This window comes from Lytechinus pictus, chromosome 17, assembly GCF_037042905.1.
Source record: "Lytechinus pictus isolate F3 Inbred chromosome 17, Lp3.0, whole genome shotgun sequence".
Lineage (NCBI taxonomy): Eukaryota > Metazoa > Echinodermata > Echinoidea > Temnopleuroida > Toxopneustidae > Lytechinus > Lytechinus pictus.
The window spans coordinates 7328868-7356866 of NC_087261.1; the positions used below are offsets into that span (position 1 = coordinate 7328868).

At 36.0% G+C, this 27999-nt stretch overlaps 1 protein-coding gene across 1 annotated transcript; it reads left to right on the forward strand.

Annotated features, from left to right (window-relative positions):
• Positions 1–6524: 6524 nt before the first annotated feature.
• On the forward strand, positions 6525–27917 carry LOC129280396 (mucin-2-like). The gene is made up of 9 exons (XM_064112418.1): positions 6525–6841; positions 8805–9395; positions 18055–18456; positions 19310–19406; positions 20822–21036; positions 21324–21486; positions 22061–22303; positions 24236–24472; positions 25479–27917. Exons 2-9 carry the CDS (start codon positions 8825–8827, stop codon positions 25558–25560), a joined length of 2010 nt encoding a protein of 669 aa, XP_063968488.1. The 5' UTR covers positions 6525–6841; positions 8805–8824; the 3' UTR covers positions 25561–27917.
• Positions 27918–27999: the final 82 nt, after the last annotated feature.

Sequence of the window (27999 nt, forward strand, 5' to 3'; positions counted from 1 at the left end):
CATTAATATTTTCGATCTTTAAGGATGTATAAGCATGGCAAGAGTATAAAGTTAAAGGAAGGCCCGTGGCTTGCATTTTGCCCTGTTTACAAGTAGCGGTAAATTGACAGACAAAATTAGGTTATAGGTGCTTTTAAAATTAGAAAATCACAGAAGGCATAAAAAGATACTTTCAAATGTATACTTGTTGTTGTATTTTTGGGTTTCTTTTACTGATATTTCGTCGTCTCTTTTTTTACATTTTATTCGTTTCCGTCCTAACATTAGACCCGCCATAATAATGACAATTCCATTGCAAGATTCCGATCCTCTAAGCAGGGTGCTACATAACTTTTTTGAAGCACTTGCCCAGTCGGGCTAGTAAATTTTCAAATAGTTGGAAAATACTTGCCCGAATATAGATTTCACTTGCCCAAAAAAATCCTTCCAAACAAAGTTTTATTGCGTCAAAACAAGTTACAGCCTTATAGTTTTACATACCATACCATTGACGGCTTTAAAAATACATTTTTCAACATGACTACTGATGTATTTCTTTTTTTTAAATGATTTTTATCTTGAACATCATGACAAAATATATGGTAAATATGCTCTTTAATTAATTTCCTAATCTCATATATTTTCCATATATTTTGGAGGGGACTAGGACACACAATAAAAAAAAGGGGAAATCACTGAAAATAACCAGAGAAAAAAAAATAAGAGAGGGGGAGAGAATGAAAGAAAGAAAAGTAAGAAGAAAGACAGAAAGGACGAAGAAATAAAGGAAGGAAGAAAGAAAAAAAGAGAGAGAGAGAGAGAGAGAATGGCTGTGGGGAAAAGAAAGATGGAAAGAAAGGAAGAAAGAAGGGAAAGGAGGATGGAAAGAAAAAAAGAAAGAACAAAAATAGAAAAAATAGAGGAAGAGAAAGGAAGGAAAGAAAGGAAGGAATGAATAAAAGGAAGAAAAGAAAGAAAAGAGGTAAACAGAAAGGAAGGAAAAGGGAAAGAAAGAAAGAAAACGAGAGAAAGGAAAGAAGGAAGAAAGAAAGAAAGAAAAGGTATAAGGATAGATTGAAGGAAGAATTAAAAAAAAGGTAGATGCAACGAAAGACAGAAAGAAATGAAGGAAGGAATGAAGGAAAGAGATGAAGGAAGGCAGAAAGAAAAAATAAGGAAGAAAAGAAAGGATGGATGGGAAAAAAAGATTAAAAGAACAAAAGACAGAAAGAAAGAAAGAAAGAAGGAAAGAAAAGAAGGAAGGAGAAAGAAAGAATGAAAGACAAAAAGAAAGGAAGGAATGAAGGAAAGAAATAAAGAAAGAAAAGAAAGAATGAAAGGGATGAAGAAAGTCAGGAAGAAAAAAAGACAGGAAGAAAAGGTAAAGAATGGATGGACGGAATATAGACAGTAAGAAAGAATGAAAGGAAGGGGAAAAAGGAGGAAGGATTAAAGAAATGGGTATACAAAGGTTGGATGGAAGGAAGAAAGAAAAAAGATAGAAAGAAAAGAATGACAAAAAGAAAGACAGCTATAGTAACAGAAAAAATGAACAAAAGAAGGAAGGAAATTTAAAGAAATAAAGAGAGATTCAAAAGACGGAAAGATAGGCAGAAAGAAAGAAAATAGAGAGGAAGAAAGCTCAAACTATCGAGTCATAAATAAAGAAGAAAATTTATCAATTTCCTTGGCAAAAAAAAATAGTTACGAACGAAACCACGTTTATCAACATACACACAAATGCATATGTGGGACTGTAAAACAATGGATTTCAGTGTGTGCGATACAGACGATCATTCGAAACCCGATCTTTTTTAAGCATAGCAGAAGTGAAAAAAAAAATCCTTTTACTGCTTACAAATGACAGAGCTACCCCCAATTTATAGGAAATATGGACACTACAAGAATTTTCATTAGTAAGAAATGTGAATTTTGACAGTTCTGTGGGAGATTTCTTCCAGAGCAAACTTCGTTCGTGCAGCACCGTACTCCGTAAAAACTTAACTACATGCATCGGCTGCGTGGACTAGGCGCGCTAGCTAGCTAGGTATGCTAGACTGCCATTGATTCTGTGTGTGCATGTAACTGTATTGTGAAACTTTAAAGTGTCATGACTTTCTTATTTGAGATGCAATTTTGTGTTTTGCTTGTTAGATTTTTTCTTTGTATTCAAATCAATATTTTGTTTGGGAGGACTTGTCCTTTAAAGCTTTGCAAGAAACTTACGCTCATTTAAATTCAAGATTAAGTCCCAATGTCAAGCGTATTTTCTTTGAGTAAATGCAAATTTGTGGTTGGTTTGCGTTCAATCTCAACATAGGATTCTCCTAACAGCCCCAATATATTCTATTTTAGTCGGACTTACGCTTGACTTACAATTGAACATAATTTCTTGCGACGCCCTCGATATGGAATGCAAAGTTTATGTCGATGCGGTTGGATGAAATCTTGAATAAAATATTTGGGAAACACATAACGTGAAAGTAGGGTATGTGATTTACAATAGGCATACTGGTGAGCGTTTTGGCAATGATTGAGTATGTTTGTTTTCAGGATTTTTTCTCCCTATCATCCCGTCAATTGCATTCAATGGATTTCAAATTTGTTTATTATAACTTGTATGTGTATCTGTGTATATGAATATCCATGAAAACCTATGACCACACTGTATTTCTTTACTTCGGATTGACATCGGGCCTGCATCGCTACGAAAATATATCGCCAGGCGCATGCGTGCAGGTGTGTGTGAGAGAGGGTGTTTGTGTAGGTGTCGTGGCCGAGTGGTCTAAGGCGCCTGATTTTACTTTGAAAGTCCGGGGTTCGATCCTCGGCCGCGGCACCTATGAGCAAAGCATTTAATCGACAATTAATGTTCTTTTATCCTGCATTCAATTGCATCAAAATGATGTACGTACGCATTATTGCTTACTAGTGTACTTGTTTGTTAAAAGAAAAGTGTGTTAGGATAGGGTGGGTATGTGTTAGAGGGGATGTGTGAAGATGCGCATGTGTTAGTGTGTGTGATTAAAAGAGAGAACAATGGAGAGAGAGCGCGATGCTCTTAATTTGCCCCCTTCCGTATCGTAGCACAAATTTACGTGCTAACATCAGCGATCCCATGGCATCACACTATAGATAAGTATTCGTCACTTGATTTTTCATAATAAATCATTCAAGTTTTTATTCAGACAATGTGAATTATGCTTCAGAAACTTTTTTCACAATCGAGACTGACGTAGATGGCGTGAATAATTGTATTCTTCGTGCAACATGTACTATCACCCAAGAAGCATTCCCTTCGCGATTGAGGTTGATTAATTATAGTTTTGTTATTTACTCTATTTAACCCATCTTGAAAAATATACGAATTCAATAAACATGTCATAATGTCCTGTTCGTCAATGATTAAGTCCAGAGTTGTTAATCGTCGCATAATGAGAAAAAAAGAGATGGCGTACAGGTAAAAACAAAACAAAACAAAACAAAACACCCCCAACAAATTGCCGCGAGCTAGTGGAGCATGCAAGAAAAAATGCATACAACCTTAAAAACGAAAATCTAACATAACAAAGAAAAAAAAAATGATATTACATTTTACCCTTTCCCTTCCATTTCCTTTGTGATATTTTTCTATTTTTTCTTTATTTCAGTCATTGAACTTTTGGATGCAATGCAACCCCCATTTGTATCCTAGTAACTGTGAAATAAGTGGTCCCAGGGGTAGGTCTCACAACAATCGGGAAAGTTGCAATACTTTCTAGATTTTGTAAGTATATTTTGTTTCTTGGGGTTCGAAGCCTTTGGCTTCTTGGTTACTGCCTTCTTGGTCGCCTTCTTGGGTGTCGACTTCTTGGCAGGGAGTTTCTTCTTTGGTGTCTTTTTCTTTTCTTTCTTCTCAGTGGTCTTAGTCTTCTTTGCAGGCTTCTTCACTTTCTTTGGTGCTGCCTTTGCCTTCTTAGCGGCGGCTGCCTTCTCCTTCTTCTCCTTCTGGGCTGCAGATTTCGCCTTTGCCTTCTCCCGCTGTGCTTGCTGCTTGGCCCTCTCTTTCTCCTTCTTGGCCTTCTCCGCTGCTTGTGCCTTGGCTGCTTGCACATTCAGTTTGAATGACCCCGGAGCACCTTCACCCTTCGTCTGCGTAAGTTTGCCCTTCACCACACCAGCCTTCAGAGCCCTCTTGATGAAAATGAGCTGTCGGTCCATCTGGACATCGAAGTTCTGCTCGATGTACTTCTTGATTGCCTGGAGCGAAGATCCATTCCGCTCCTTCAATTCGCTAATTGCTGTCATAACCATCTCAGCAGCAGGCGGATGGGTCGCTGGTTTTTTTCTTAGGAGCCTTCTTGGTGTCCTTCTCAGCCATCTTGGTATACGTCTTTACAGTTGCGGTGTAAACAAAACAAGTGTGCTCCGGTCCCTCAAAGAAAACCGACTCCAACCTACCAATAGAAATATATCTTTTTGTACACTCGGCAAACAAAATTCTTGGACACTTATAAAAGTTTAAATATTCCATATAGATATTTGATTAAAGGCAAATTATTGTATGTCAACATGACCAAACAATATTCCTCTTCCATTATGACATGACATTTTCATGTGAACAGTCATGCATGGGTGATTAAATGCTTTAAACAATAGCAATGTCAGTAAAAGAAAATTGCATGAAATGGACCATTCAAATGCTAATGATCATGGCCATCCTGTAGGCATACATTCAACAACTTCAACAGGTAGTTATCATTTGAATTAAATGCTTAGGGATGCATCATGAGATGCATAATGAGATGGATCCTTTGGACATTCACTTTCAAGATGAAGCTTTCCAACCAAGAGCGTGCAAGAGCAATAGGAATGTTGCAGTCTGGGCAGTCATTTAGACAAGTGGCTCGATATTTCCAGGTTTCACCAATTTTAAATTTGAACCAGCGGTATTTGGCTACTGATGAAGTTACAGACCGCCCTAGGAGTGGTCGACCTAGGGCCACCACCCCTGCAGAAGATAGGAGGATAAGGATACTTTTCTTTTGCTTATGCCAAGATACTGAAATTTGACATTTTTTTCATCGACTTAACTTTGACTTAAAATTCCAGTGGAATAGTGATGCATCCAAGGTGGATAGCTTTCTCTTCACTTTTAGAGTGGTATTTGACTTTAAGTTTGCTTTTATCGTTTAAAGTGATCATTTCACTTTGTTCTGATTTAAAAAATTCTCATTTTGGTTCTTGAAAATGGGCTAAACATTAGGCTTATATTGTAAAAATACCATCTCAAAAGTTTCAAAGTATTATATCTACAGGATCAATTTAAAACATTGGAGATGTAAACCAAAGTTTCAAAATAATTGGGAGTTGGTTTCAATGACTATGTGTATAGAGCGAATCTGTGCAACACAACACATTAATTCTAGATGAACACAGCATGACCTACATACAGTGTGTACAAGGTATACACTGAATGGACAGTGCAGCTAATAGCGTGTGTATAGGAGATACACACAGCAGAAGGCAGTCAACATAGCCAACGGACTTTTTGAATTGGAGAAAACTGGTCATAAGCTGAGCCTGTCTACTAGACGGTTCTCAAAATCAAGCTAATACATTGCTACTTGTATCTAAATTACAGTTTTTCATCCTATATTGAAGTCTGTTTCAGGGTTTTTGAGGACAAATACAGGCACTCATACACGTGTTTCGTCTCAATTTGAGAATTTTTTAAATCAGCTGCTCACAAAGTTAAACGATCCCTTTAATGGATATTAATGCCACACAAACTTTCACAACTGAAAGAATGACTGATCGTCTTCTTGCAATTTTCTTTTACTGACATTGCTATTGTTCAATGCCTGTAACCAGCCATGCACTGACTGAGCATTTCTTGGAATTTTCTTTTTCTGACATTGCTATTGTTTAAAGCGTTTAACCACCCATGCATGACTGTTCACATGAAAATGTCAAGTCATACTGGAAGAGGAATATTGTCTGGTCATGTTGACATACAATAATTTACCTTTAATCAAATATCTATACGGAATATTTTAACTTTTATAAGTGTCCAAGAACTTTTTTTGCCGAGTGTATAATGGAGTCGGTTTGTGTGATCGAATCCCACCGAGGACCTATTTTTCTTTGGCAAGACATTTTTCTGCATTAATTTTGTCACTTTTCATTCGTGAATAGCAAAAAAATGAATAAAATAAAATAAAGATCCCTCTAAAAACGTCGGGTAAAATCTTTAAGATTTAATTCAATAAATTAACCCTAAGCCAACAATTCGAGTGCTTTGAATAGCGTTTGGTGTGTGTGTGTGTGTGTGTGTGTGGGGGGGGGGTAAATAGATGCGCTTTCAAAATAAATCACCCCCCCCCCTAATTCTGAAATTCCATTTTGGGTAAAAATAAGTTCATGTAAAGGAACATGCATGCATACAAAAAATAACTGCACAAGGAACACATACTTGACAAATACTGCATATCGTGTGCCATAAAGAGCGCCACAATGTCAACCATTGAAAACACTCAATAGGAAAAATTTTGAAAGAAAAAGCCGTTTTCAACAATAATAAATCGTAACTCTGTAAAGAATTGTTATGGTAGACTGGCGCTGAATAAATTCTTGTCCATTTCCTCATAAGGTTTCGTTAGCTACCTGTTGCAGCAATTTAAATCATTGACTTGTTTCAAGGAGGAAGCTGAATTCATCTTCTCATTATGGGATCACATGTTTCTGAGATCAATGGCAGTTTCTGAAGTTTATTTTTCTACTGTCTTCTTCCCTTTATCAGTAATCCAATATCTCACTTTCAAGCAGGTTTAACACTAAGAGGTTGATTAGCATGATTCTGCCAACACAATATTCGTAGTAGGTAAGTAAGCGATATGTTTTTTTCTCTCTATTCTTGCATTTTGTTATTATATTCTTTTTAAAGTCATAACCCCATCAATTGTTATCAAATGATATATTTATATACGTAGTTCTTATATTTTACAACTTGGGAAACCATGTTGACAAAGCCTCCATATAATTTATTTTCTTATTTTGTATATGAAACTATCCATGAGCAATAGATAATGGGTCTTAGTTTCAAAATAATAATAAAAAAAGGAACTTCGATTCTATGTGTCTTTTCATTAGCACACTACAGAGTGGATTTGGTAGATTATTATTACCATCACTGTTATTATTATCAATTTCTAACGTTATTATTATTATTATTATTGGATGTTATTGTTATTATTATTGTTATTGCCCCCCCCCCCCATTATACATCCAGGCGCGTAGCCAGGGGGGGCGGTCGCCCCCCCCCCAAAACGTCCCCAAAAAGAAAAAAAAAGAAGGGAAAAAAGAGAGGAGAAAAGGAAAAGGGAAGGAAGGAAAGGGAAGAAAGGTAGCTTTTTTTTTTTTTTTTTATTGTTTATTTTTTTTTCTCAAAAGAGAAACTCCTTCACTCTTGCTCCATTGTTTCCCCCACCCTTTCTCTTACCCTGTTTTTCCACCTCAGCAATATGTTTTTCTTGCCAGTTAAAGTTCAAATGTATACATTAGGGCATGGAATTAGAGTAAGGTTAGGCCGAAATATATGAAGTTATCTTTTTTTTTTATTGATCGCGCAACTTCTGGTCGGGTCGGCTCCGGGCGGGTAAAATCTTTAAATCAATTTCTGCCGTCACCTCCATAAAGGCAACTTCTTCCGCTTTTCAGCTCATTACTAAACAACCATAATTTTGGGGCAAACAGGTTCCTAATTTAAAAAGAGGAAGGTATAACATTTGTGTCGTATTAAATAAAAAAGTACAATATTTTTTTATCAAATTCTATTAAACTTCATGTCATTTCCCTGCACATTCATCTCATGTCCTGTTTTTCGCCCTCAGTTTGAAATTTTGAATGTCTTTTAAGTTTCTTTATAATTCAAAATAAAGCGCTTCAGGATAAGTCAAAGAAATTAAAGGTACACTTTTTTATATAATTTCAATGAATCACAGAAGTTTCAACTTTTGCGCACTATTTTCCTTGTAATGAAGTTCAATAATCTTAGAAAATTAGTTAAATTAGAGCTGATGGGGTATTGGAGATATCTGCATTTGATGAAACGTCCGCCCTTTGAAGTTTCAGAGTTTCGTTGCTCTGCGCGGGGAGGAATATCTTCCTCCCGGCATATACACTTCTTCTCCTCTGTTTTGCGAGTTAAAGATATGCACTGTCGCTAAATTGTTTGTAATCAAATCTGATCTTTCCAAGGGAAGTATTCAATAAATGTTTGAGAATACCCTTTTCTCGGGACCCTTTTCATGGCAAAAAAATTGATGAAACGCTATAGCTTCCGCGCTTCGCGCGGGGTTATTATTATTTTAATTTCCTCCATTGTATTCCTTTTTTGTGCGTTCACAATCTTTTTTGAAAACAAGGTTCATGAAAACAAGGCTCAAAATCACAATATAGTCAACTGAATTGGAGCTGATATTGGTACTAGAGACAAGAGAGACGGCTCCTTTTCATTTTAATTTATGAAACACCAAAACACCAAAAACACCAAAAGCTTCGCGCGGGAGGGGGAAACTCCCCCTCCCTGCACCCACCCCCTAGGGAGCGCGCTTCGCGTCCATTTACCGCCCCCCTCCAAAATGAAATCCTGGCTACGCGGTTGTATACATCTGCACTCTTACTTTAAGACAGCATTATTAAATATAATTTGATATTGTTTTCCGGGGTTGCCACGCAGTAAAGCTGAGCTTATAGTGGCAACCTTTGCAACCTTCTTAAATCGTTATGTTATAAAAAAAAATACAACTTTGTTCATTGTTTTTAAATCTTTGATTGCTTTATAGATTGAGGAAAGTCCACCACCATGGTTAGCTGCCGGATTGCAAGGCGGGTGGCTGTCCTAGTTTTAATCGTATCATATTCTTCGTTGGATGTTGCGGCAACAACCACAACTGACATGCCTACAAATGGTACTAACACTACTGTCGACACAACAGAGACTATGTCTCCTAGCCCAACGTCTGGCATGGAGTCTTCATCCACAGACTCCTCGACAACATCTACCCAAATCATGACAACATCGAATACCACTGACGCTGGGTCCTTCACAACATATAACGCAACGGATACCACTACCACATATACCACCACTACCACAGATTCAGGGAGTTCTACAACAGATGGTACCATGAATGATACAACTCCTACATCAACCACTGACGCAGAGTTCACCGCAACAAATAACGCAACGGATTCCGATACCACCGCTACCACAGATTCAGGGAGTTCTACAACAGGTGTTACCATGAATGTCACAAACCTTACTACCATCATGACCACAATAAACAGTAATACTACAGAACCCGACAATACAACATCCCCCACCATGGCCACAGTGGACATGAATGCTACCACGATGTTGCCATCAACAACTGGTAATGTGCAGTTTCTTTTATTCCAATTAATTTTTAACTCATATGGGGTTTCGCAAAAAAATTGCTATCGATTACAGGTCAATTATTGGTCCTCAAATCAACCATAAGAATTACAGTTAATTGTAAATTTGCACTTGAAATGCTGAATCCCGTCTTACAAAGAGTTGGGATTGATTTGACCAATCGTAACTATGGAAAGCCAACAACATCAATATCTAAAATATTTGTTGGTTCAAAATATTTTATAGAAATGACGTATATTCACACATTCACTGTTCTCTTGACAAATCGGAATGCTTCTTCTTGTTTTCAATGTAAATAGAATGAAGTTCCTAAAGAAAACAATGATAGATTTCCATATATTTGAGATTGATCGGATCAATCGTAAGTTTTTGTAAGACGGGGCCCTGGTCTGCTTCTTGCATCAATAACTATTTTATTAATTGATTTGCTTCAGTTAAATTTGACTTATAATTGGAAAATTTGCAGATTATTGCAAATATTTTCTTGCAAATCCTCCCTAGTCATGTTACATGTTCGTATTGTTTTTTTTTGTAACACAAACTAGCTATCTTTTGATCACGCATGTATCTGTAGAAGTGTGAGGAGAGTTGGGTTTGTTTGTCTTTATTTTTATTTTGTCTATTATTTATGATATTTTATTTATTTCATACTGCTGGGTAGGCCTGTTCATTGGTTTCTGGACACCTCAATGTTTAACTAAGTGAACGTTTATAAAATAAGAGCGAATCCTAGATTCTAAATAAAATATAAATTCGGTTTGCTGGAATCTGGATAGACGCTTATGATAATAATAAAACAAAAATCTTACACGCAATTTCATATGTTTTACGCCTGCATGTAGCATGTATAATTAGACAATGACAAAATGAAAAAGTATGATAAAGTCCAACGAATTCAGCAAGAGATAAGATCAAATATATCGTGTTCAAATCAGTGTTTCAACAGATCCGAAAAAAACTTCTCGAAAAAGAATCTCAAATTTCCTGAAATTCATAGACATTTCCCGGAATTTTAAAACTTTATTTAAAAAAAAAAAAATCTGGCAATAACAAAGCGAGCCAAAACTTGGTCCAAGTGACCAAAATCAAGGAATTTAACTTTTTTTTGTTAAATGCACTTTTTAATTAAAAATAGCAACAAAATTACAAAATGTGAGCGCGGAGTGCGAGCAGAAAATTTCGAGCTACGTATAAGGCAAACATATTTTTTAACATGAATATTGAAAGTTGCTACGTTTAATTGTAGTTTAATTGTAATTTTCTGATTTCCCGGAATTTCCTAGAATTTGTTCATTTCCCGAAAATTACCTGAAAATGATCCGTATTTCGGGAAATTTCCTTCAAAGTGGAAACACTGGTTCAAATAATTCCATGTGTCTATTCAACCATTTTGTATTTTGATCACAATGTTGTCACATCTTCTATGATCATGTTTTTTGCCTGCTGCGTCAGCTCTTATATAAATTGAACGTGTTTGTGATTATGACAGAATTAAAGTGGAAGTTCACCCCGAAGAACAGTTTGTTGTAGAAATAGCAGAAAAGGTAATAAAAAATATTGGAAAAGATTTAAGGAAAATCTATTAAAGGTTAAATAAATATTAGAATTTCAAGTTTTGGATTTGTGACGTCATAAACAAGCAGCTGTCCGATGCGTTATGTAATATAAAATGCATATGCATTTCAATTCTTTAATGGTTTGTAGAGACTATTTTTGGTTTCTTTTTAGGAACAGGTGTCACGGTTTGTCTATTGATATACTGAAGGTACAGCAAAAAAAAATTTACAATTTTCTAAGAAAATGACATTTCATTAATTTCTTTTACTATTCGATGTGTAGCAAAACTGCTCATATATGACGTCACAAATCAAATAATTAAAATTCTACAAACGTTTTAAATTCTTTCATGGATTTTTCTCAAACCTTTGGCAATATTTTTTATTATTTTTTCTTTTATTTTTACAATAATTTTTTTTGTCAGAATGAACTTCCCCTTTAAGGTGATACCGAAAAAATATAACTTTAACAAGTTGGTGACCAAAATGTACATAATCTTTTTCAATTTTTTTTTTTTACTTATGATTTAAAGATGTTATGACGATTAAAAAAACCACTCCTAATATCTAAAAAAATAATAATTTGTCTCCCGAGATATTGAAAAGAGTGCAATTTCCAGTAGAAAGGAAGTATTAGTGAAAACACATTGGCAGTTGGCACTTACAATGTATCTTCCTACTTCATATGACTTCTGATGTTTGCCCTTTTCCTCCTTTTCCATGCCCCCTACCTTAAAAAAAACACTTCTGGAACGGGGCCTGCAAAATATTGCATTTTATCCAAATTCAACCCCCTAAAACATTTTTGCAATATTACAAGACTGGAATCTATATTTTTAACGATTTAAATAAATCATGTTTGGTAGTATTTCTTTTTACCTTAGCATAGCATTTGCCTCAAAACGGTACATTATTAAATGTTCCAACCTCTTATTTGCATTTTCTTCTGAAATTATGGTTTTGTCAACAATAGCGATCCATACAAGTATGTCGACGATTACTAAGAGGAAGTACGATAACGAGAGAATAATGTATATTACACTGTCGTGGGATTTTTCCAAAACGTGATGTCACTAGGGGGAAAAGAGACACCTTTGAATTGGTTAAAGGTTGCCTTTTTTTACCAGGGTTTGCCTGATTCAACAATGAACACAATTGCATTTTTTTCAGGAATGCATTTACATGATCAATGACTACTCCCCCCCCCCCCCCCCCCCGTATTCGAGCTATTACAATAGGGCGATTCCATGCTAGAAAAATCAGCTATGGCAACATTTTTCAACCTATTGTCCAAACAAACGAAGAATTTCAATTTGTTTTGTGGTAATTATAGAGTAACTGGGAAGACATATGAAAAAATGACAACCAACAAAAATATGCTGTCCATGGGTGAATTAGAGGGGAAAATGTTGCGTGTCGTACGGGGCATTTCTGAGTCCCGTACGACACACAATATTTTCGCCCTAAATAATATAATAATAATACACTTCATTTATATAGCGCCTTTTCATCAGATACAAAGCGCATTAAAAAAAGAAAGAATAACAGAACACAAATAGGGAGTACGAAATATAAGAATAATAACTACAAAATTATGAACATTTTATGGAAACCGTACAGAAAAATTAGAATGGTAAGTTTTTAGACATTTCTTAAATGAGGAAAGTGTTGGGAAGTCTTTAGTGAAGGCGGCAAGGAGTTCCACACTCACAGAAATATTGCCAATGTTAAGTAAAAAAATAGCATGTAAGAATAAATTATACACAATCTATGTAAGATCTTGTAAAAAATTTCTACTTTGCCAGTTTGTAAGCATTTAAAATACATATGTGAATTGTAAAAAGGGTATTTAACCTCGTTTGGGTAAATATTACATAGTAATGGAGTCCAAAATACATGATGATTGGGAAAAGTTTTTCCACATCCGTGTTATGCGAAATGGCGATTGTGATTTATTATTTTTTTTTACACAATGGTGTTTTGTTTTATTGATGAGCGAAATACACGGCGATTGTGAACTTAGATTTTTTACATATCGTGTTTTGTTTTATTGATGTGCGAAATACACGGCGATTGTGTATTTAGTTTTTCTACATAATTGTGTTTTGTTTTATTGACACGTGCGCGCAGTGTAAAATTCAGAAGTTCTTAATTTTGAAGTACAAAATACCGTACTCTGGCAACATGGCGTACGTCGAAACGGTGCTGCGAGGATGGGGGCTTGGGGATTATGTGGACAAATTTGAAGGTAAGAATAGAAACTTCTTTTTTATTTCATGAACAAATGATTGATGCTAGTTATAGCTCTTGTAGAGGTAAATTATATGCATGTACGTGAATGTGGTGACTTAAAATTTAATGACTTTAGCCACAGATCAGTGTAGTGTTCTGTCGTGTTCGGTCGTTGCGTCGCGTTGATGACCAACCGCGAACCTTCGCCCCGCTTGCTTTATTTGCAGCGCGGTTGTAAATTAATGGTCGCTCTTAATTTGCATCACCCGAACACCAAAGTTTTATATGAGTCCAGGCATTGCAATAAAGATAAATCTGCAGATCTGAGGACAAGATTCATTTTCTTTAGATAATCAATGATGAACAGATAAATTTCCTCATGTCATGTGACCAGCCAATGGTCAGGGTCAGTAACTCTTGGTCAACGGTGTGTTCCATGAATTTTGATTCAGATTTTTATTTTTTTTCATTTGAAGATCTGTACTTAAGGTAATCCTGGCTTGAATTATCTATCAAAATTATATTTCCTGCCAATCCAGTTCTGAACCTCTTTTGCATGAATATTTTTCTCTTTTTCTCTCATTCTTCTGTTCAGGAAAACCTTGCACTAGACAAGTTCCTGGAAGATATTGTACCTGAAAGTCGACCTCAACCGTTCATACTAGTCATTGGGTCTCTCCTTAAACCAGTGCAAATTTTCATCATTGTGGAAAGGCGGGCATTGGAACAAAGTAGCCTAATGAAAGCCGTAGATACATGCTATAAAGCAGTGTATGTCCTGGATCTAGAATACCAGCCTCAGTGTTGTGGTGCGTGGGAGTTCCTACAAACATACATTTATGAGATGAAAGGAGCTGTAAAATGCAGTGCGATCAGGGAGTTCAGAATCTTCGAGACAGCCTATGAGTCAATAATGAATACCAACATCTAACTGTCCTCATGTGAGCTAGCAAGTTTATTGCCTTTCCAGATACTTTTGCTTAAGAGAAGTTCCTGTGTTGATAAATGTTTTGTTAAACTTTCTCTTTTTTTTGGAGGGGGGGGGCGGTTAATTGACAAAGTGAATGTCAAACTGTAGACTGTTTAGTCGACTCGTTATCTGATATCTGAAGCCAGTTTGCAGCCCGCATTCAATAACTATACTTTGTTTCGCTTCAACTTCAGTAGTGATGACACTGTTTTGTAGTGTACGCAATGCTTTACGCACCTGCAAAGTTTCACAGTGATCCTGGGCCGAGATCTCGGGGGGGGGGGGGGGGCACTTGATGCCCCCCCCAAAAAAATAACGTAGTCTTTTTAGGGTTAAGTCAGAAAGTTGTTTGTTGTATGAAGTAAGGTCTTAATTATTATATTTTGTTAAGTTGTTTTCTTCAACTGCTTTTGTTTTTTAATTGACAAAGTAAATGTCAAACTGTAGACTGTTCAAACCTGACTTAGTAAATGTCAACTTGTAGACTGTTTAACCCTTTTCCTTTGGGGGCAGCGGGGGGTCAATTTGGCCCCCCTCCCTCAACAATCTGCGTGATAACTCCACAATGCGCATGGGGAGGGGTGGCACTTGATGCCCCCCCCAAAAAAAGTTTTCACAGGGCCCAAAATAACCTAGTCTTTTTAGGGTTAAGTCAGAAAGTTTTTAGTTGTATGAAGTATGGTCTTAATTATAAGTAATTTTATATTTTGTTAAGTTGTTTTCTTCCAATGAACTTTTGCTCTAAAGAAGTTCCTATGTTGAGTGATGTCAACATTTTTTTTAAACTGCTTTTGTTTTTTAATTGACAAAGTAAATGTCAAACTGTAGACTGTTCAAACCTGACTTAGTAAATGTCAACTTGTAGACTGTTTAACCCTATTCCAATGGGGGCGGGTCAATTTGGCCCCCTCCCTCAACGATTCACGTGATAACTCCACAATGCGCAGTGATCTCTGCAAGCATAATTGAATTGAAGTATGATTATGCTAAAATTAAGTCATTTCAGCCATTTGAATTTTAAAAGTGAATTTTTATATTGATTTATTGAAACATAGAAATATTGCATTGAATTTGTACCCAAAATCATGTTTTTTAGTCATTTTTTGACTTGATGAAAAGTTTTCAAAGGATCGTGGCCTTAAATCTGTATGTGCAGTCACGATAAATTTGGTGTTGACACTGTTGAAAGTTGTGCGATACTTGTTAAAAAAAAATTCATGAAAGCTTGTGCCAAGACCACTATGCATTATGGAGATATTGTGTGAATCGTTGAGGGGGAGGGGGTCATCAAATAGACCCCCACCCCCCCCCCAGTTGGTTAAGGCCTGATCTGGGTGGTGAACTTATAAAGGCAGTTAAATTGTATGTAAACTAGAGTAGAAATGCACCTGTATGTGATATAATTATTCTGTGTATATTTCAAAACACTTCTCTCATTTCCATCATCTATAATGATTGTTTGTTTGCCCTAATTATCGTTAATAATTAAATGACCTGATATTTTCAATAGGTGTTTTATACTTGACTCATTAGCTTGTCACCAAAAAGAGAATTCCAAAGTGTAGGGTGCCTGCATTTTTCCAATAGTTCGGATGTAGAAGCAATAACATGCCATATAGCCAGGGGAGGCGCCAGGGTGTTTTGGTAGGAGGGGCGAACTTTCCAGGGGGGGGGGGTGACATCATAATATTTTTTGAAAATTGAACAACAGGGGTAAAATCAGGGTAAAATGGCTTATACATGATTAAAAACGCTATTTTTACAATTATCTACCCTTCACCCTTTCTTTTTCTTCCTCTTTTTCTTCTTTTCTCTTAATTTTTTTTCTTTTTTTTTCCTACTCAAAATATTGCAACCGCATCTTTCAGCAATTTACATGGGAGGCCTACTAGTTTTTCAAAACATGACTTAAAGTACATATATAATTTTTTTCCACCATTTTATATTCCTTGTTGTTGTTTTTATAGAATCATCCTAATTATTTGTAAATATTGTAATTAATAGTTATTTTTTCTAATCCCTTATAATTATGTGTATAAATAATTCATGTAATTTTGTTTCTAAATAAACATATAAAGTTAAAAAAAGTTGTTACATGTATATAATGATCGATGTGTTCTTGTCTGTGTCATTATAATATTACAATATATGTTCTTTTTTTACATGATTTTCTGTATAATTGTTTTATTTTGTAAAATATACCAAACTATTATTTAAGAATTTACATTTCAGCAAGGTAAAAACTTTACATAACTGCTGTGTATTTTTTTAAATGAATCATTTTGGTGTAAATTTTACTTCTGTATTCTGTACCCTTTACTCTGCTAGTACATGGAGAACCTATTGGGTGAACACAATAACAGAGTAAAGGGTACAGAATACTGAAGAAAAATTACAACAAAATGATGCATTAAAAAAAATTAGTCAGCAAGTATGTAAAAATTTTACCTAGCTGAAATCTAATTCTTACATAATAGTTTGGTATATTTTACAAAATAGGGGTTAGGTAAAACTTTACACAATTGTTGTGGAGTTCTATACGTACATCGCAGATGTGTATTTTTTACAAAATGAAAAAATTACACAGCAATTATGTAAAAAATTTACTTTGCAGAAATGTAAATTCTTACATAATAGTTTTGTATATTTTACAAAATAGGGGTTAGGTAAAATTTCACACAATTGTTGTGGAGTTCTATACGTACATCACAGTTGTGTAAAATTTAACACAACTTGTGTAAAATTTTCTGTGTGTGCATGTTTTAGGGGCAACGGTAGAAAAGGCCCTATCACCTAATTGTTTAGCAGTACGAGGTACCGAGCGAGTGTTGTATTTGGATGTGTGTGCAAAGAGAAGGTCAGGTGAATAGGTTGGGGCTTGATTGTTAACACATTTATAAGTTAGAGTTAAGGTCTTATGTTTGATACGATCATTAACATGGAGCCAATGGAGATCAAAGAGGAGAGACATGGTTATACTTTGATTTACAGTGTATAAGCTTTGCTGCTTTATTTTGAAGGAGTTGAAGACAGCTAAGGTCTTTAAGTGATATGCCATATTAATTCAGCCATAATCAAATATTTTTTTGTTGGTAATCCGTTTTTCACATGACTATACCCACTATAACTTTATTATTGACCAAAAATAGTTTTTTATTGCTCAAGCAATCAGCTAAGAGACTAGAAATTGTTGACAAAATGTCCCTTACGACACGTATGGAATCGCCCTGTAGGGTCTGCAGTGGCCTTTATCGAATTTTCAATTTTGTACCCTCCATTGCACACATTCCTAATACGATTTTGATGTTACTTTTGCAACGTATCGATCTTTAACTTTCGATGAATAAAAACCCTCGATACTCGGTATTGTGGATGTTGACCAAAGCTGGGCATGACTTTCAGTTTCTTACTGTGAACGGCTTGAAAGCGGTGCATGACCTATGATGCTTATCACACATGAAACGCCCACACACACATCAACAAAAACAACAACAACAACAACTAAGGGTGACTCTATCTCATCTCATGTTATACCGAGGTTGTTTTACCTGACTGCTAAGAAAGCACGAATGCCTGTGAGCAAGCAACCAGGGGACCAACGGCTTAAGGTCCTCTCCGAGGGACATGGTAATGAGGATAACTACCTTACCAAAGGGCACTAGCGCACTCATACTCTTTACGAAAATGGTGAAGGAAACCCGTTTTTTAAATTATGTTGAATTCTCACAATTTTAAATCTATTTACGTCCCTTTGAATTATTTACTTAGAAGCCCGCCCGCCCCCCCCCGCAGCGCCCATACCCCCTTCTTCCGAGCGACACTCTCATGTGTTATACCAATATCGTACGTAATGAAAGAATATATATTTAAAACTTCAGAATCTGATACTGGTTCGCCAACTTCTTCGAGTGGATTGGGCTCAACAACGATGAATTCAACAACATCGATGGTTACTGCCGATAATTCAACGACTACTGACCCGGTGTCCGCAACGATGTCGAATACTACAGAGAATGTGACGTCATCGTCCATGGTCTTTACAACAGACAATACCTCATCATCGACGACATTGCCAACAACCATGTTCAATGTCTCGGACAATGCAACGATATCTACGACTTCGACGATAACAGTGTCCGATACGACAAGTGACGCTGAAAACACTTCGATGATGATATCGACAGAAGGGCAGATGATAACAAATGACTCAGATATCATTTCGTCACCACCAACAGTGTCAACGACTGAGCCTAATATAAGTTCAACGAAATCGCCAGGAGGTAATTTCGTAATGAAACGTTGTTTATTTCATTTTTTTTTCTTCTTTTATCATCATGATTATATAAAGCTTGTACAAGATCGATATAGTCGATGCAACCCTTCAACATCCCTATGACATTTTAAATTAGCCAAAAGAAAAATGATTTTGAATGACAAATATTCGCCGTTTTCTCCTGTGAAGGTGTGTAGGAAATGTTACATTTTAATCAAATGAAAAAATGACAGGTAAAACATTCCACTGGATATGTTGAAAAGAGAAATGCACCTTAGATTGGAATCTTGCACTGGAATTGTCATGATTATGGCGGGTCTAATGTTAGGACGGAAGCGAATAAAATGTAAAAAGAGAGAAGAAGAAATATCAGTAAGAGAAACCCCAAAATAGAACAACAAATCTACATTTTAAGGTATCCTTTATTTGCTTTCTGTGATTTTCTTAAAGCACCTATAACCTATATTTTTTCTGTCAATTTACCGCTACTTGTAAACTGGGCAAAATGCAAGCCACGGGCCTTCCTTTAACTTTATACTCTTGTCATGCTTATACATCCTTAAAGATCGAAAATATTAATGGACCACTTTAGCGACAAACTATCTGGTTAAGCTTTGATCATAGACGTGATATCCATTTAGTAGTATTTATTTTCCGCATAAAAGCAATAAAAATACAAAATGGCTAGACCATATTCAGTTTTGTTGACATCACAATACTGTCCTCCTTTCATGTCCATAGCAACAATGATTATTGCAACAAATTTTGTAAATATATCGTTGGTTACCCCTAATTCATATATATGTAAATACCAACCTTTTATCATGAATATTCAATTGACTGTATATTAATTTGGGCAGGTCCTTTGAGTCTAGGTGCTATCATAGGTATATCGGTCGGCGGTGCCGTGCTTCTTCTAATACTACTGATTGCAATTATCTGCGTGTGCTGCAAAGGGTGAGTTCATAATAATTATCAAATGGTTTCAATTTTGGGGGGAAAATGAGAAAAGTTAGTATTAAAGATGGAAATAAAAAAGGATAACGGGGGAAAAATCACCCAAAAGATGTTATACTTTCCTTTCCAAAATCATCAGAAAGTATATTGACCTTTTAAGGGTTCCTATAGGGGGTCCCGCGAAGCCCTCGAACCCCCTTACTCAACATGTTGTACGACCCTGCAGGGATATCCTGATCACAAATGAATATTAAATCACAATCACTGATTCTCTGTGATGCTTTCTCTCATCAAATGTTCTTTATATTTATTTCTTTTTGTGTTCTCATTATTATTCTAAATATTGAATAATTATGATTGTACAACAGCAATTTATATTTATATTTCTATAATGCTTGGTAAACAAGTTTACAAGTTGTTAGATTAAAAACAAAGATAAGGGATTATTGTTTTGTTTTTTGTGTGTGAATGTTATCATATGTCAAGGTGGGGTAATATTTTTTTTTTCAATAATGCAAAGCATTTTTTACTGCAGCTGTGAAGATTCGTGGCAGGGGCGACTGCCCCTATAATTTTTCAATTAGTGAAAAGAGGAAAGAAATAGAAAGAAGAGCATTATAACATGTAAAAGAAGAGAAGACAAAATGGCGAAGGCATAGCCCTAACCTGTTTCGCCCCCACCCCACCCTGCTTCCACAATCGTAAAATGATGATGATGATGATGATGATAATGAAAAAAAAAATGTATAGCGCCATTTATCTGTAAAAAAACAAAAATCAAAGGTGCCGGCTGGCTGCCCAATACATGTATGTCACACACTGTATCTTGGGTTGTTATCACAGCAATGCCTTTTAGTTATTAAAGCTTTGTAACTTTTCTGAACAAGACTCTGTCCTGTTGTCGTGAACATGGTGAAGAGGTTTATTTTCGATTGGTCTGATCCCAATTCGTCCAATTACCAACTCATCTACTATCATTTGGTCTACCATCAGTTCGTCCACTATCTACATGGTCTAATTGCCATTTCGTCCACTCACCATTTTGCCCAATAACCAGTTTGTCCAATAGTCATTTAGTCCACATGCTATTTGGTCTAATTAAACTAAGTGTTAATTGGGCGAAATGAATGAAAATAAAATGGATATTAGACCAACTGACTATGAGACGAAATGGTCATAGACGAACTGGTGATTAGACGAAGTGATAATTGAACGAAATGGTTATTGGACCGAAATGTTGATGGATGGAATGGCATTGGACTATTAAAAAGAAGGTGATGAGTGGACGAGTTGGCAATAGACGAATTGGCAATTTACCAAATATACATATAGTTGATTGCCCCTCCTCTGTCTCTTTCGGGGTCGTTTACACACGAATTATCAGAGTGGTGTCTATGACTTCCTTATAATTGCAGACCCGCCAAAGATCAGGTACCAACCTTTAAAGAAGTCCACAGTGAAACCAGCGCATCGATACCTCTTGGCCACCTCAATGACGGAGTGGACAGTCCCGGGAATGGTGATATAGGCATTGATAGACCGTCCTCTATCGAGTTCACGGACGAACTCGATAAAGAAAAGGAGAAGAAGTCTCTGGAAAAGGAACAACAGAAGTCTGGGACAACAACAGGTATTAAAATTCACCCAATGCCACAGCATATTGTTTTATTGTCTTTCATCTCCTATTTTCTCGTCTTGAAATTCCCACTTTGTCATTTTTTACTTTTTTCAAACTCATTTTCTATCTTTTTTTCACAATCCCAACAATCTTTATTCTTCCTCTCCCTCCCTGTCTTCGTAATAAATGTTTTTATTTAAAACAAATCCGTAGCCCTGAAGTGAGTTTTATGTTTCTTTCTTTCTTCTTCTTTTTTTCTATTCCCTTGGAAATTTCTTTGCACGTTGATCCGTCCACAGCGAACAAAGATGATAGCGCCCCCATCGACAAGAACGAAGATGAGATTGAGAAACAGGAACATGGCACAGAGGAACACAAAGCCAAAGACGAGTTGGGTGATGCTAATGCTAAGAAGGATCCTGATCAGAAGGATGAAACAGTAAATGCACTCTCAAATGAACCGTACGTATACTTCTTTGTCACTGTAAAAAATAAGCAGAAAAAGTGTATTAAAGGAGACTGATACATTTGAAATAAATGTGAATTTTATATTCAAATCATACTTCATAAAAGTTTATACCCAGGGGCGGATCCAGCATTTTCTAATGGGGGGGGGGGGGGCACATTTTCCGTATGAAATTTTGTTTTCACAAAAAAAGTCATTTTGCCTTTTTTCCCACGCTGAATTTGACAGGCAAAAAAAAGATTTTTACTGAAAAATGACGGTAATTTTTGTGCCCCCTGATCCGCCACTGTAAAAAATATTATATACTGTATACATGTATATCTATTTTCATGTTTAGAAAAAATATTTTATATCAGTTACCTTCCCCCTAAAAAAAGAAATCATCATCATCATCCTCCTCCTCATCATGCAAAAGTCCCCCCAAAATATTGCCTTGATACTCTATGCTAACATTTTTGTTTCCAAAAATGATACGCATTTACGACTAAATTTGTGCATGGCCCATGTTTTAGTCATGTAGTCTCCGCAAGGCGTTAAAACGAAGATAGCTACCCTCTTTATATCACTTAGGACACAACTGGATCCATCTGGGCCAGTGCCATCACACACACCACAAGGTGATACTGCACCTACCGATTGGTCCAGTGACAGCACGCTTGAGCCTACACCAAAGTCTACAGCCAAGTCTGTTCCAGTGGCAGACTTGGCTACCAACGACCGTGCCACGAAGGCGGTGGACCACGCTGATGGAGACCAGGAACAGATGGCAGACCAAAAGGACTTACCTGTCCCAGCGAAAAGGATATCTCTAGAGTACGTTTACAATAATTTTCTTATTTGTGTATTGTGTTTCAATGTTTTGTTTCGTTCTTAATATATTTTTTGTTTTGGTATTTGAAGAGCTCAGTGATACCAAGATGATACCAAAGAAAAGTTTATTTTCCCATTAAAAAGTGAACAAAATGGCAAAGAAAATCACTGTTTTTTAAAAGAGGTTAGATCCATTTCAGTTTGGTTGCAAAAGGGGTTAGGTCCACCAAGAATTTTTTGGAAAAGAATATTTTAAAAAATATGAAGACAAGTAGATTTATTTTATACCAAATTTTATGTTCACATGGAAATCATGAAAATTTAGTTTCGCATAAGAATATTGCAGTATGAGAAAAAAAAAATCATTTTCTTGGAATGGACCTAATCAAGTATCACTGAACATCCCGTTCAAGTTTCAGGTCACATGATCAAGGTTAAAGGACAAGTCCACCCCAACAAAATGTTGATTTGAATAAAAAGAGAAAAATCCAACAAGCATAACACTGAAAATTTTATCAAAATCGGTTGTAAAATAAGAATGTTAAGACATTTCAAAGTTTCGCTTAATTTCACAAAACAGTTATATGCACATCCTGGCTGGTATGCAAATGAGGAGACTATGACGTCATCCAATCACAATTTCTTTTGCATATTATTATATGAAATATGAAATATTCTCATTTTCTCCTCATTGTCAAGTGATACAACGATTAATTCCTCCCTGAACATGTGGAATTAGCATTGTTTAATACTATATGGTTCAGTCAAGGTGGTCCTGTCCTTATTGTCAAATCTATAAAAAATGAAATATTGTATAATTCAAACAATAAAAAACAAAAGAAATAGTGAGTGATGGACATCATCGACTGACTCACCTAGTTGTGCATATCACTGTTTTGTGAAAAATAAGCGAAACTTTAAAATGTCATAAATTTCTTATTTTACATCCGATTTTGATGAAATTTTCAGTGTTAAGCTAGTTTGATTTTTCTCTATTTATTCAAATCAACATTTTTCTGGGGTGGACTTGACCTTTAAAGGTCATTTAAGGTCAATAAACTTTGGCCATGTTGGAGGTATTTGTTGAATTACCATCATATCTCTATAAGTGTATTGGTCTAGTTCATAAAACGTGAACATAAGAGTAATCAAGTATCACAGAACATTCTGTGCGAATTTCAGGTCACATGAACAACGTCAAAGGTCAATGAACTTTGGCCATAATGGGGTTTCTGTTGAATTACCATCTTAACTTTGAAAGTTTATGAATCTGATTCATGAAACTTGGCCATAAGAGTAATCAAGTATCTTTAAACATCCCGTCCGAGTTTCGGGTCACATGACCAAGGCCAGAGGTCACTTAAGGTCATTGAACTTTGGCCATTTTAGAGATTGCTGTCATATCTTTCAAAGTTTATAGATATAGTGTATAAAATGTGGATATAGGGGTAATCAAGTATCACTGACAAGTTTTAGGTCGCATGATCAAGGTCAAATGTCAATGAACGTAGTATTGTATCATTGTATGAATGGTGTTTTTTGTGAATAATTATTTTATAGTAGTTTTAAAAGTCAGCACTGCTGCTATGCAGGTGAGACAGCCAGATAAATAGAAACAAATTGAAGACAGGTAGATTTCTTTTATAGCCAATTTTATGATTACATGATAGGGTAGTACACCATGACAATTATAGTTTCTCATAAGAATACTGCAATTAGTGAGAGTAAAAAACGTGATTTTTATCGGAATGGTCCACAGTGGACCTAGCCCCTTTTGTAATCAAACTCTTCATTTGTCTCCCCTGCCCAGCAGAGCGAGACAATAGGTGCGGCTTTTCCGACGGCGGTGGCGCGGCATCGTCAACATTTTAGTGATCTCTGTGCAAAGTAAAGTGTACTGCTTAAAACATTGGAACTTCTCTTCCTCTCGACCAGGTCCGGACAGACTGAACCAGCCGATAACCAGGATCCCAAACAAGGCGACGATGCTAAAGCTAAGCCAAAGCCTAAGCCAAAACCGAAGCCAAAGCCCGAACCTATCACCATGATCACCGTCCCTGATGGGAATTCGACATCTGAGAAGGGTGACGAGGGCGATGTGGACAAGGAAGACGAACAAGGAACGTCTCCAAGCAATGATGCTCCAGCACCGGCGTACAGACCAGCTGTATCGTAAGTTGTAAACGAGAATGTCATTTAAATAACGATTTAATACCGTTTTGAATTCATGATCATGAATGTAATATTTTACTATAATGTTCAAATTTGTTTGATGAGAGAAGAGAAGAAAAGATTGTTAAAAAAAGAATGAGTATGGAGCTCTATCTGTCTAGGGGACGGAATAAGGGACCGCTGAACGGTTTTGAAAGTGTGTGTGTGGAGGGGGGGGGGGTGGGGCTGCAAAATAAAGCAATCGGATGGTAATTTTTACGTTTTCATAAAAGGTTTTGGAAAAAAGTGGAAAGCCCCCCCCCCCCCCCCCCCCCGGTTCCGCGCCCCCTTCGAAATTACCATGCAGAATGCAATATTAATTGTTGACTGACAACAATTCTGAAGTCATATAACTGTCAATTTTTAATAGTGAATTAGATAATCTACTTTCGGGGGGGGGGTCGCTAATGGTACACACGGCCCTACGAACGACCAAAATTTGTAACATGAAATACCAAAGAGCTGCCCCCCCCCAAAAAAAAAAAATCTTCCTTATATTTGGTCAAAAGGATTTGAAATTAATTTTGGTAGCAAGTAAGCTTTGGGTTTTCCCTGATAAATTATTTGATCATAAGAACTGAAAATTATCATTGTTTCAAGCGTCAAATCATGGGTTATTCTTAAAATGATCGCTCTACAGCTTATTAGGTTGACCATGGACCTACTATGGGTTGACTGATCAAAATAATGAAAATGATTAAGACAATAGTCTGTAAGTCAAAAAATGCTGGAACCCATTAATATCCTTTTGTACTGTTTGTTGTTGTACCAGATATATTCCATGCAATAACATGCAATTATTGAATCATTGAAGTGTCATTAAAAGCACATAAAACAGTACACTGATACAGATGAAGAGGAAACGTCCATTTCTTGGCTTGCAACGTATTTTACACAATATTTTCATGCAATTTTTTTTTAAATTGTATCAACACTTACATTAGCTTTATTTATTTTCACTATCTAGACCAAGAAAGAAGAACGTGCTCCCTCCACAGAACTCGGCAGCAGGATTGCTAGCTAACATCTTAAAACCAAAGTCACCTTGACCTAGGGTCACGACCTATGAACTTCACCACTTCGTATGGTTCTAGTAGTACTTTGTTTGGGAGATATATATGATGGGCAGTACTCATCTTTGATTAGAAAATCATTCACTGTATCACTGCATGGATATTATAACCACTCTAGAACACACACGACTGATCGTACCATATTAGCAAATTAGAATTCCGAAATCATTTTAATTATTTCTCGGTGGAGTGCCTTTGCTTCTAATCAGTCCAGTCTGTCATGTCGGTGGTTTCATTCGATTTTGGACTCACAAGATAAATGAGACGTGAGACAAGCAGTTTTATAACTGAACCTGACTACCCTCTACCTTATTTATCATTTGTAATGAATAATACATGTATAAATAAATAAGGCGCAAATATAGCCCACCGATATTTTCAAGCATGCATTTCCTCACAGGTTTCGAGGTCGGTCTATACTCTATACCATGTCTACATGTACATGATGTATAGGCCTATATGGAGAGCCCTATATGACTTGTTTTGATTTTGTTTTTTTTGCCAATTTTCCCACAAATTATTGACTTGTTCCCTCGACTGTAGGGCGTTCCCATAACTTATTTACTCGTTCCCACGACTTATAAAACCATATAACTCATTCCCTCGACTCGAAATGTCTCTCGGGGAAACGGGTTATCAAGTAGGGAGAACAAGTCATAAGTCGAGTGAACGATATACAAGTCATGGGAAGTAGTGAGGAATTAGGAATGGAAGCGGGTTATTGAGTTGATGGAACAAGTTAGAAGTCGAGGGAACTAGTATATAAATCATAGGAGCGAGTAAGGAAAAAAAGGAAAACATATCACGTCACCTTAGAGGCTAACGACAACCAGTAAAATGGGATGAGTGCGGATAATAATCGTTGGAAAAGCGTCGTCAGTTTCTTTCTCATAAAAGTAAAGTCGCCGATCATAGGGGAAAGTACCTTTCGTGGATTTTTACTACTTTTTATTAAAGTTCAAGTCCACCCCAACAAAAAGTTGATTTGAATATAAAAAGAGAAAAATCCAACAAGCATAACACTGAAAATTTCATCTAAATCGGATGTAAAATAAGAAAGTTATGACATTTTGAAGTTTCGCTTAATTTCACAAAACAGTAATATGCACATCCTGGTCTGTATGCAAATAAGGAGACTGATGACGTCATCCACTCACTATTTCTTTTGTATTTTATTATAGGAAATATGAAATATTCTCATTTTCTCCTCATTGTAAAGTGATACGACGAATAATTCCTCCCTGAACATGTGGGATTAGCATTGTTTAATACTATATGGTTCAGTCAAGTTGATCCTTATTGTCAAATCTATAAAAAATGAAATATTGTATAATTCAAACAATAAAAAACAAAAGAAATAGTGAGTGATGGACATCATCGACTGACTCACCTAGTTGTGCATATCACGGTTTTGTGAAAAATAAGCAAAACTTTAAAATGTCATAACTTTCTTATTTTACATCCAATTTTGATGAAATTTTCAGCACTATGCTAGTTTGATTTTTCTTTATTTATTCAAGTCAGCATTTTACTGGGGTGGACTTGACCTTTAAGCATGTTAAGAATTTACCCCTATTCTTTCCAGAATGGGTTTCATTGAGGAAAATGAATGTTATCTATTTAACTAATTTAAGGAAGGTTCCCTGTTTAAATATACGATGTCTGTTGACCTTATTTCATATTGCCTATTGTATGATTCGTTGCATTATACAAGATGATCAGGTGGAGGGAATATCTTTCAAACTGTTTGAAGATTTCTGTTAGCTATTTGGTTCGCATTTCTTCCATGAACTGATGAACCGTTTACCCAGTATCTTTCGCAGTGACCAACATGACAGCTTTAAAATCATCAATGTATTTATGTACACATTTTGATTACATGCTCTTTGTTATAGTCCCCTTCCTCCTCCTTCTTCTTCTTTTCCTCCTTCTTCTTCTTCGTCTTCTTCTTATTCTTCTTCTTTTTCTTCTTCTTCTTCTTCTTCTTCCTCTTCCTCTTCTTCTTCTTCTCCTCCTCCTCCTTCTTCTTCTTCTTTTTCTTCTTCTTCTTCTTCATCATCTTCTTAAAAAAAAAAATTTTAAAGGCTCTTTTAGTGAGACATTTCTTTCAGCAGGGATGAAACGCAGCGTCTTACAGTTTTATATTTGAGATTTCCCGCATTTTTTTTGGTTGCTGAAATTAGATAATTTGAAAGCAAATATTGTTGAACTTAATAATGCCGTTCAAATGCTAGTTAAAATGCTTGTGAATTGTACCCTAAATTGTATCAATATTATAATATATGCGTTGACATAATAATAAAACTAATGCAATATGTTAATGCGGATAAATCACTAGAGCTTTTTTGTTCATTTTGTCAGAGTTTCCGAAGCAAAATCAAGAACATGGAGGTGAAGACGAATAGGGAAAAGAAA

What these genes read in the sequence shown, in the direction of transcription:
- LOC129280396 (XM_064112418.1), top strand. Translation starts at nt 8,825, where the DNA reads ATGGTTAGCTGCCGGATTGCAAGGCGGGTGGCTGTCCTAGTTTTAATC. An exon ending in TTCAACGAAATCGCCAGGAG is followed by an intron (nt 18,457 to 19,309) that starts GTAATTTCGTAA and finishes TAATTTGGGCAG; the next exon opens with GTCCTTTGAGTCTAGGTGCT. An exon ending in GAAGTCTGGGACAACAACAG is followed by an intron (nt 21,037 to 21,323) that starts GTATTAAAATTC and finishes ATCCGTCCACAG; the next exon opens with CGAACAAAGATGATAGCGCC.